General features: G+C 45.4%; 1 protein-coding gene across 1 annotated transcript; it reads left to right on the top strand.

Annotated features, from left to right (window-relative positions):
• The first annotated feature begins 379 nt into the window (after positions 1 to 379).
• foxo3a (forkhead box O3A) lies at positions 380 to 10,117 on the top strand. Its single transcript, XM_062397393.1, has 2 exons — positions 380 to 1,604; positions 6,477 to 10,117. Exons 1-2 carry the CDS (start codon positions 1,062 to 1,064, stop codon positions 7,788 to 7,790), a joined length of 1,857 nt encoding a protein of 618 aa, XP_062253377.1. The 5' UTR covers positions 380 to 1,061; the 3' UTR covers positions 7,791 to 10,117.
• Positions 10,118 to 11,698: the final 1,581 nt, after the last annotated feature.

The following is an 11,698-nucleotide window of genomic DNA, read 5'->3' as shown; positions in this document are numbered from 1 at the left end:
CCACAAGTTTTGGGACAACTAATGAATAATTACACAGAGGATTTATTTCTGCTCCTCATCAAAAACTGAATGGACTCAGTATTTTGATGATAAGCCCGTGGTTGTGCTTCCATCCGGACCTCAGAGTAACGATGCTCAGAAATCTCCAGGTGAGTCCTGCTGCTGCTACTTTATTCACACCATGTTTTATTCGTGCAGAGGCTTCAGTGTGTGTCCTGGTGAAGGAGTGAGGAGGGTGATGTCACTGCCGAGCAGGACGTGTCCACACTGTCTCTTTAATTTCAGCTCAGTCCAGGGGGCAGGATCCTGCTTCTTTTTTTTCTTCTCCTGGAGTCGAATCGTTTGCGCCACCGCAGCAGCAGCAGCAGCAGCAGATTGAATGAAGCGTCCCTGAAAGGCTGCGGTCCGCCCGGAGGACACCGAGCTCAGCTCTCCAAGATGCCACAATGCATCGGTGCGTCTTCAGGTCCTGAGCGATGCGGATAGCCGCCTCCCCGCGCGTCCCGGTCTGGATGTGGGTCTTCTCCTCTCTGCAAAGAAAGCTGCAGGGCCTTGAGAACGCGATCTCCGCCTCGATCGGATCTGGACAGCGGGCGCCTGGCAGCCCTCCGCACGGATGATAAAAGAACTTGGGAAAGGAACTAGTCAAGATGGCAGCTGCTGTGCACGGACTGATAACGCCGCTGTGGAGGCATTAGATGAAGTCATTTTCGTCCGCTTGCAGTGCGCACGTCGCAGGATCGCGAGTCTGCAGGACGCGGGGCGAACGTTCGTCTTGACTCTCCGCTGACTTCCTATCGCTCCTCTCCACATTTTGGCGAACTGCAGCGCGTGTTGCTGAGGGTGTGGGCTGCGGGGGGACACACTGTGTTTTAGTTGCTGCTCCGTGCTGCAGATTGACGCCTTGCAGGAGGACGGACACACGGACACGTGCTGGGCTGCAGCCCGGACATTTGCATCGTAAATGAATCCGCCGCTGAATCCCCGCACGCAACATTGATGGAATGCGACCCGAGTGATTTTATTCCCCTTTGTGCGAGAGACGAGCATTCGCGATCGACATGGCTGAGGAGCCGCGCATCGGCAACGAGCCCCCGCTGAACGTGGAGATAGACCCGGATTTCGAGCCCCAGAAACGGCCCCGGTCCTGCACCTGGCCCCTGCCCCGTCCGGAGTCCGGTGCGGGCAAACCCGATACCCATGACACTGACGTAATCCCCGAGGAGGAGGACGATGACGAGGGCGCCGCAGAGACCGCCAGCGGTGGCGATGTGAAACCCCGGGAGGCGAGCGGCAGCGGGGGCCCCGTCTCGCAGCCCGTGGAGGTCCAGCGCGGCCCCCGCACGGAGGAGGCGGCGGACGGCTCGCCTTCCTCCGCGCTGACCCCCTCCGCGGCGGCGGGCGGCTCTGCCTCCCAGCAGCTGAGGAAGTCCTCCGCCCGCAGGAACGCCTGGGGCAACTACTCCTATGCAGACCTCATTACCCAAGCCATCGAGAGCTCCCCGGAGAACCGGCTGACCTTGTCCCAAATCTACGACTGGATGGTGAGGTCTGTGCCGTATTTCAAGGACAAAGGCGACAGCAACAGCTCTGCGGGCTGGAAGGTGAGCGCAGACATGCTGCTGCTGTCATCATGACAAAGAGCATGTTGTGATGGTGCAGACACACACAATGCACACACGGCTGGGGGGTTCATGTAGAGACGGAGGAGGCGGGCACAGACACCGTTATTTGCAGACAGCACCACATTTTTACATTATCAGCCATATTTGCTTTGTCAACAGCAGAGGATTGTGGAGTGTGGCTGCAACTTGCTCACAGGGTTAAACGAGTTGTGGTCCAGGCTGCTGTCACAATATCTGGCTGTATTGGTATGTGCATCAAATTACACACTTGCACACAAACGAATCAGGGCTGCACACTAATCCAGTACAAACAAGGTAGTGGGTATGAAACTCTAGACTCCAAACAGCCAATGCAAAGTCAATTTCACTTTCAAACTGGTCACACTGCAGCACTGGGCACTTCTCCCAAGCCTCCACTGGGCCCTGCTGCCTGCTTCTGTTTGATTTGAAGGATTAGTACAGGCCTGGAAAACCAATTCATCTGTCATGGAATCAAGTCTGATGAAAGCTCTGAGCTTTGCGGGATTTAGATTGGAGGGGAGGGGGTGGGTTAGAAAAACTCTGGAAATAGGTCCGTAATCCTGCACAACTGCATAACTGTGCATGTGGGATGCAGGCCAATTCCGGGGAGTTTCTTCAGGAGGGATTTACAGTACGGTCAAGATTTGCCTTTTGGAAAACCTCATCAAATTGCTGTGACATGATGGGAATTGGAATATGAAAAACCCCCAGATGTAATCCGTATGGGAGACAAATTGATGCTAATAACCGATTAATCTGCACAGAATCAGCTGGATAGTTGTTGCTCTAGATTAGTGGCAGGCAGTTTTTCATTCATGCACACGCCTCCATGTGGCTGCAGACAGACAGACAGACAGACAGACAGTTGGCAGAGGAAAGGGTTAATGTTGAGGGCTACAGGAGAGCTGACATCAGCGTTTCCCCAGGAGATGCTCCTACACTGTTTGAGACTCAGGCATCGGTGAGAGGTTGCTCATCTGCACCAGGGGGGAAAATGTCCTCGGATAGCAACTCCAGAGCTGTCACACGTCCGATTCCCATAACAAGACAAGAACAAGACCTCAATACATTCAGTGCCCAGCCTCATCTATGTGCCCCCCCCCCCCCTCTCATTTTTGTGAATCCAATCCCAATCTGCAGCTTCCCATATGGATGGGCAGCGAGCAGCAGCTCAGGCCTGCTGTGCGAGTGCCCCACTGTCTTTTTCATGTGGCCCGGGCACGAGGATCAATCAGCTGACTATAAATTATGTAGGTCAATGTGTAGCAGTGTGAGAGAAGCTCAGTGTTTCTCTTTGGATCGGGCTCTGGCTAAACTGGCATTGCTCCAGTCCCCGCTTGGAATGAGGCATTGCTCAAAGGGTGCTGCAGCACGGCTGTGACTGCGTGGGGGAGGGGACGGCAGGAGTTCTGCTCTTTGTGATTTATCTTCTTTCTTTCTTTTTTTTTTAACGCCGTGTGGCTCGTACTGTATGTACCTGAGAGAAGCATTCTGGGAGATTGTCTTGTTTTCCTCCAGCTTAATAGATGCAGTTATGTCCACTGGCTTTTTCTTTCAAGGAGGACCTTCTCCATGGTGCACAGTCGTTCGCCAAAAACAAACAAACAGAAAATAACATTAATGTTGTGGGTTACACACGTAATGTATTTTACTTACAATTAAAAGCATCAATTTTGCAGTATAGTGTCATTAATTCTGAATTCAGCAGCATTTGTGAGCCTGAACCAATACATTTCTGTTGCATAAATGAGAACTACATTAAATACCTCTTTCATTTGAGGTTCTACATTGTGACGTTGCATGTTGTTATAGGTGTAACGACTGTTTCATCCCTCTGCTGGAATACAGTACAATCCAATACGGCCACACCACAAATTCATGGCCCCATAAATAACGTCAGAGTTCAATCACAACCTCTCCGGCAGCCTCGGCCAAAACCGAAGTGTCAACACGGGTTTATTTATTTATTGCAGGGCAGTTGTGTTGGATTGCATGAGACTGAGCCAGACAGGTGTTGCCGTTATTGTGTTCACTCCCTGTAGGTCACGGGGTTGATTATCATGTTGCAGTTATTTGACTTGGTTTGCATGTGTCTTTTTAGCCTTTATACACTACAGCTGTTCAGGCCAGTTGACGTTCGTGATATCGGATGTCTTGCTTGTTTAGGGGTTTGAGACGGTTCTTGGGAAATACATCTGTAATTGTGTTTTTTTTTTTTTTTTTTTTTTCTACCCTGGGCGCCAGCATAGCAACGCGGTATTGTTTCCGTGTGTGTACAGGGAATAAGTCAAAACTGCATCGGTGGGTTTTCACCTAATTTGGGTGAGCTTGTAACTTTGGAGGCTTTCTCCCGATGCTTGACTTTTTGGAGCTGATCAGCTTAAGGTCAAGCTCAAGGTTAATGGAAATATGGTCAGAAAAAACTATTTTTATAGATATATCAAAAAAGTAGAGCTAGAGAGACAAGCTTATATTGTTCAGTAAACTATTCCCCGTAACATATCGTATGATAAAGGACTATCATAAAGAAGTTAGATAATGGCAATCCATTTGCAACCAGTAAAATTGGTAATACAAGCTACAGGTTATTTAGATTAAACAATTATTTGTCATCGTATGGTATAAATTACGTCTTTATCTCAATTATTACAATGAGTTCCATTTAATGAGATTTCTGTAAGAGAGCAAATTAAGTCAATATATTAAGAAACCCCATTTAAAAATAAAATGACTCTGGTGATGTGTTTCTTTGTACACAAACTTTGTTCAACCTCTCATACCGGATTTCAAATGCCAAATCTAAAACACAGGATAACATGGGGTTCAAAGCATATAGACTACATGTTCTGACTATTCTCAAATATATTCATAGTAGTGAAATCATGATATAAACATTGAAAATAGTCCAGGTGGCCTAGATGTTTGTTGCACGCAGCAAACAGCAGCCACAGCTTGGGTGCTCCATTTCAGATGGAAGGAATTAGTGCGAATTTTCAGCCAAATTCAGAAAGTGAAACATCCCAAGTTAGATTATTCCCCGAGACTCGTTTATCAACCCTTGGACAAAGTGAAAACACTAAAAACATTCACATCCTGTCTTGTTGCAGGTGTTGGCAAAAGAAATATGAAGGAAACCAAACCAGCAATGAGTTGCTTCTCTGTGTGTTTTTGTTGTTAACCCCTTCACTTCTCTCCTATTTATTCAAATGTGTTATATTTAGAATAAGCATATGCTTTAAAGTGTACATAGCATATTATAGAACACAGTTAACTATATAAGACTGATATAGCCCAGCAGCCTTTCCTACTAAATGGGTGAAACCCGGAAAGAAAAGGGCAACAAGGCACCTGAGATTTATTTTTGAGTCACATGTGTTTGGTTGTAAGCGATGAAAGTGATTGCTAGTTGACCTAATCCTTTAATTGGCTTTAAGCGAGGGCTTTGCTGTAAGTTAAATGTCAGCGGATCATTCCACTGACTCATTATATTCAGAGGAAAACTGTGGCCAATGCTCATTTGTGATCATTCGATCATCACAAAGCTGGAGAGCAGCTGCCTCCACCGCCACAGGTCCATATCATTAGGGCAGCCTTTAGTCACCGTAGTTTGTATGTGCTGAGCCTGGTTTGCATTTGATTAGTTTAATCCTCTGAGAGATGGATTTAAATAGGACCTCGGTTTACTCAAGTTAATTCAAGTTTAAGAGAATTATGCTGGATTCTCTCCCAGTGAAGTTGGCCTCTGGGCTGCAGAAACCACTGCAGAGTTTCTCCTTACTTACTGCTGTGGGTCTTAGTGCGGGTCAGCCGTGCAGACTCCAGCTGTTTTAATTGCGTAAATTGTGGGGGAAACATCTCCAGGGAAATTATGCAGACCTTTGTGAGCAGCCAGAAAACGGAAAGTATGTATCTGGGACAACGATGTAATGTTGTTCACACTGCTTGGTTTTTCATTGTTCGTTTAGTTAAAAAACAACAACTATGGAACCAACTGTGAAACCAAAAAAACGTTTGTAAAAATGACTTAAAAGGTGGGATTGAAAATTCATTAAATCACGAACTTCATGTGCTGAGGAAGATTGTGGGATATGATCGAAAGCTCCAGAACTGTGCTAAAAGGACCTTTGGTAGCAACTATGGTTTCCTATGCCAAGGCTTAGCTGGTCTCAATTTCCCCAATCTGTCAAACAACTCTGTTATAGTCCCTCTCAGTTTTACCTCCACATAAAGTTGTTGACATAATCTGACTAGACTGGCACACTGACAACCTGCCTGGTCGTGTTGTGTTTCTTCACCTGTCGGACTTCATTAAAGCAACATCATCATGCTCCCGGATCTCAGTAATTTCTTACCTGACTATGATGCTATCTAAACTGATGGTGGCCAAAACTTCGAAAATATGACCAAAGTTCTATCCTTTAACTGTAATTGAATAAAGTTCGGGGTTTAAACAGTTGAAATAGATACAGCAGACACCAAGGCATGATGACTTTTATTTTGTAGTATGGGTTCCAAAAGAGCTAGATCCTCTGATTCCTCTGTTGCAAACTTCCACATCTCTTCATTGGACTCTTACTGATTTTGGTCAAAAGTATGTTGCCTACAAGCCCAAGCCTGGATGATGTCATCGAGGTCTGGCTCCAAAACCACAAACACATTTATTTAAATGGTTGGACAGGATAAGCCGAGTTATTCTCCTCATTACCAATAAATTGACTGTGTCTGTAAAATTGTTGTAGTTTGTACCATATCTTCTAAGGTGCTTCACAAATTATGCTTTGACACATATTTCAATCATGCACTTAATCCTTTTCCTTCATTTTATTGCAGAATTCCATCCGACACAATCTGTCCCTCCACAGTCGTTTTGTCAAAGTCCAGAATGAAGGAACGGGGAAAAGTTCCTGGTGGATGGTCAACCCTGAAGGGGGGAAAGGAGGCAAAGCTCCTCGCCGACGGGCTGTGTCCATGGACAACAGTAAGTACATCAAAGGAGCTCGAGGACGTGCCACCAAGAAGAAAGCCTCACTGCAAGCCGCTCAGGAGGGCAGCTCTGAGAGCTCCTCGAGCCTCTCCAAGTGGACAGGAAGTCCAACTTCCCGCAGCAGCGATGAGCTCGACGCCTGGACAGACTTCCGCTCCCGGACAAATTCTAACGCCAGCACACTCAGCGGTCGTCTTTCCCCGATCCTGGCCAACCTGGAGCTGGACGAGGTGCCTGATGATGACTCCCCACTCTCCCCAATGCTGTACTCCAGTCCCAGCAGCATGTCCCCGTCCACGGGGCCCACAGGGCTCTCTGACCTGGCAGGTACCATGAACCTCAACGATGGGCTCTCTGACAACCTGATGGACGACCTTTTAGACAATATCAGCCTGACGGCATCCCAGCAGCCTCCTCCTGGAGAGGAGGACAACGGAGCAGACGATCAGGGGAGCTCACTGTTTACCTTCAGCTGCTCAGGTAGCAGTCTGGGTAGCCCCTCTGGCAGCTACGGCCCCAACCCTCTTTTCAGTCCGCCGTCCATCACAAGCCTGCGCCAGTCGCCCATGCAGACCATTCAGGAGAACAAGCAGACCACCTTCTCTTGCATCTCACACTTTAGCGACCATCAGACCCTGCAGGATCTGCTCAGTCTGGACTCCCACAGCCCCAGCAATGTCATGCTCACCCAGTCCGATCCACTGATGTCGCAGGCCAGCACCGCCATTGCTCTGCAAAACTCTCGTCGTAATGCCATGCTGCTGCGCAAAGACCACATGTTGGTGAACCCCAGCAGCGCAGGTCAGGGTCAAAGCTCATCAGTGCCTGGTTGGCAAGCTGGCTTGTCAACCTCTGACGGCGATGCCAGTCAACCTATTGCCAAGCAGCCACACCTGAAGTCACCCAGCAAGAACGCATCTATGCAGCTCGGCTCTGGTTTGTCCGGCCAGGACCGCTTTCCGGCCGATCTGGACCTGGACGTGTTCAACGGCAGCCTGGAGTGTGACATGGACTCCATCATCCGCAATGAGTTGATGGATGCAGATTGCCTGGACCTCAGCTTCGACTCTTGCCTCACTTCCGCCCAGAACGCCAACAGGAATTCAGGAAGCTTCTCAAGCTCGAAACAGACCTCCCCTCAAAGCTGGGTCCCAAGCTGAGAGGCTCTGTCGGAGCATGATTCAAGAACAGAAAATGAAAAGTTGGGGAAATGTAAATTGGGTTTCATTGTCCTGCATTGTTCAACTAGAGGGAATGAAGTGTGTAAAAGTGTATTCATGTAGTATTTTTTTTTCCATTGTTTTTAATGTGAGGCATTAAGTTCGATACTGTATTTTAAGTGTCTGAGACACATAATGGTGTCTACACAGCGGAGAAACAAGATCAATACCTGGGCAGTGTGAACAACAGCACTGGCTACTAGTACAGGACATTTTGTTAAAACTATATGAAAAGCATCAACTCATGTTAGTCTCAGGGAATCACGCATATCACAAAGTGATACATGATGAAGATGAATTCTGTTTCCACCCTGCTCTTCTCCCGTTTCACGCCCTTTCATACCTGAACCAACATTTTTGCCAAACCAGCCGTCAGCCGGTTGTTGGCTGACGGCCTGTTTACAGAATGAGAATGTTGCATTATTACGTTCCAGTGGATGATACTTGACAAGCTTTAGTTTTTATTTTAATGTTTCTTTGAGACGTAGCCTAAATGGACTAAAAGATTTTAAACAAATGTTAATGAAAAGCTTTTCTTCTTTTCCCATTGATGCACCGAGTCATGCACCGAATATCAGTCTGTAGAGGTTAATATGTTATCAAGATGTGAACTGATCTACATTGTGTGGTTACTGTTTGTAATGTTTTCCCTTCATTTAGCAGATTTGACCCCGTGAGTTTAGTGACATTACTGTGAATTCTGTTCCTTCTGGAGAGGCTCATTACTGACGTCTCGACGATATGGTGTTTTCTGCTGCAGATCCCCTTTTCACCATCTTCCCCACTCGTCCTCCTCTCCCTCCTCTTCCTCGTAATGCAATATCGGAGGTCCCGTCCAAGTTCAGGACGGAGTTAAGGACATGATTTAGCTCTAGGTGACACCATTTACATTAGCGGACGTTTAGGAATACCTGGATTCAAATAACCACACTCCACAGCACTCGACTACAATATTTTGGTGTTTGAATTTGAAGTTCTTGGTGCTATAAATAAATAGATAGCAGGGAGTGGCCACAGATGGAGTGTCAATAGTAGCCTCTCCTTTGTTATCAGCACTACAGCAGGTGCTGGGCGAAAAAAAGAGGCTGTGATCGAATCGTCTTGTTTTGAGGCTTCACAAGGTTCCTGGTGAAATGACCCAGAAGTATAGTATAAGTCGCAGGAAAGGTGCTTCGGTGCTTATTTTCTTATCTCCTTTAGCATAGGACACACTGGACCATCCTTTACAAGAGGAAAGGAGATAATTCAATTTCCTCGCAGCGGCAGCATTTATTGATCCACGTCAATAACATCTGCTGTCACATAATTACACCGCCTAGTGCAAGTGTGGTGAGATGACATCTTTCCTTGACCTCGTGACGTTTTCTTTATGCGGGTCAAGGAAAAGTGGTTCGGGCAAGGACGCGGGATGTGATGAGTTTTTTTTGACGATTGGACCACAGCAATTCAAACCCTGCGAGAGGACGTCGTGTTGTATCTTAGAGCCATTTTTGCCATTTTAGAAAGAAAGAACCACAGTATTTTAAATATTGCCAAAACATTTCTGCGTTTAAGTAAGTGGAAATTAGAGGATATACAGTGTATAAATATTAGGAAGCGGTGCTGCAGGTGCAAACAAAATTAGATAAAATCAGCAGTGGGAACAGCAGGATGAATTTTGTTTTTTTAAATGACCTGTGTCATTTTGTCTACTAGCTAAATTTAACTCGATCATTTTAAGAGACGCATATTTTTTTAATTTATAAAACTCTCTCTTAATGTGGTTCTGCATGTATGACCCCACGTGAAGTGGGTTAGAGCTGCAGCAAAGCACTTTTGTTTTAACGCTCTGTTCGATCTACCCACGTTTTGACCCCTCAGTCGGGTGATCATCAGGACAGACGACCAATCAATCAATTTAATTGATTAGCTATAGAAAAATCGAAATGTTGCAATTAATTGACGTTGATGTGACAGAAATATTCAACCCACTTTGGCTTATTTTTTGGATTTGAGAAAAAAAAAAAACACATTCTGCACATTAATGTTCCCAAATCGTTTCCGCGTCTTCACATGGATGATTTAATCTTCGAAATACAAATGACATAAAACTTTTTTTTTTTGATTCTATATGAATTCTGAGTAACACTCACTGCCAATATCCATTCTCTATTTCTTCCTCTTGCTCCTACAAAACAAGACATCAAGTTGAGATTGTCGGTTGTAATCCCAATTCTTATCTTGGCTGTAACAGAGATGGTGCATGTAAATAAAGCTTAAAGAACCACTGAATGTCTGCCTGTGGTTTTTTCCTCATGTACCTTTATTTAATTCCTGTCTCTGGAGGAACTGCAAAGCTGCAGACTTGACTCTGCAGGCGGCGAGGAGCTGATCTGCTATTGGACAATCTCATCACAGGCTGAGAACCAATCACACGCTGTATCCAAGAAGAGTGGACCCCCACTCAATTAAGTCAAGGTTTTGGAAAGCAGGAGCCCCGGCAGCTGAGGAGGGAGCTGCCCAACAACCGCTGCTCTGTGCATCATTCCTCATTCATTTACATTTTATTACATATTATTGTAATGTGGGCTGTGTCTGAAAAGCACAGCAGCGGCGACGTCATGGCTTTCTGACAAATGTGATGTGAGAGCCCTCTACTGATCAGACGCAGCTACTGTGTGAGTTCAGGCCAAAGGGAGGAAACCACTCCTGTCTCCATGGACACGACACAACAAGTCAGCATGGAGGCACAGATTTGTTCGGGACGTGTTTGAAATATTTGTACCTCAAGTTTCGTTCCAGTTTCTCCAAGTGTTGAACCCTGAACTAGAAGCAGCACCATGTGTGACGTGTACAGACTTTCCTCCTCCGTCCGAGTGGGGCAGATGGAGGCCGAGCTCTCACATCAGCTCTCAGCACTGCAGGGACACATTGAGGAGAGTGGATTTACTTCATGCAGGTGAGGAGGCTTGGGGAATTTTATACACACACTTTAGTTCAGCTGCAAACTGTGCTTGGTGTTTGTTGTGGCAGGAACTTGGAACTCAACTCTGCCTCCAATAAAAAAAATTGCCTTGCTCTGTTGCTTGTTGTTGCTTCTGGTGGATGTTGGAGCTTTTTACACTTTTTAATATTTATGCTTGCACAAATACATCACAGCATATCCCTTGTATGTGTAAACCTGCTTGGCAAGAAAAAACTGATTCTGATCTGATGTGTTAACCTTAAATCTGAGTTTAACACGTGTACATTTTTTAAAAATCACAACTAGTTGGAAGAAAATCCATATCCAAAATAAAAACACTTAGTTTCAAAATGTCCCAAACTGAGAGTAAAAAATAAATATAGAGACGTCATATCCAGCAGTTAATCTATAAAAACATATTTGTTTTCTATTTGTCCATGACTGAGAAATAATATTAGTAATTTATGAGGTAATTAAACGTTTCAGTATATATAAGCAGATTGTTTTTATAATACATTTCCATAATCAGTTTATGAATAAAACAAATACAGATTTTTATATATGATCAATATTTTACAGTCTAGTTCTATAATTGATTAATTCTTTAATTCTCATCCATGAGTTAGACAGAGTATTTGTAATTTTAAAGTATTTTAATGTCTTGAACATGTCTGAATGGAATCTATTGGAACAGAAGCTTTTCAATAATCTCAATACATTTCTGTTTCAGTTCTGTCCTGCCACCGAAAGAAGTCTCCTTCTTCCGTGCGGAGAGGGAACATGCGCTGAGGAGGGGGCTTCAGGTGAGACAGAAAAAAATCCATCTTCATTTCTGTCAAGTCCAGGGAAAGTTCATTTATTGATTTCCTGGTAATTTAAAAATCAATCTGGACTTGTTTCTTTT

This window comes from Platichthys flesus, chromosome 10, assembly GCF_949316205.1.
Source record: "Platichthys flesus chromosome 10, fPlaFle2.1, whole genome shotgun sequence".
In the NCBI taxonomy this organism is placed as follows: domain Eukaryota; kingdom Metazoa; phylum Chordata; class Actinopteri; order Pleuronectiformes; family Pleuronectidae; genus Platichthys; species Platichthys flesus.
Note: the sequence above shows the minus strand (reverse complement) of the source record. Positions and strands in the feature narration are given on the sequence as shown.

Bases quoted from the DNA above. Each gene is read 5' to 3' on its own strand.
- foxo3a (XM_062397393.1), top strand. From the start codon at position 1,062: ATGGCTGAGGAGCCGCGCATCGGCAACGAGCCCCCGCTGAACGTGGAG. The intron at 1,605-6,476 runs GTGAGCGCAGAC...ATTTTATTGCAG, and splicing joins ACAGCTCTGCGGGCTGGAAG to AATTCCATCCGACACAATCT.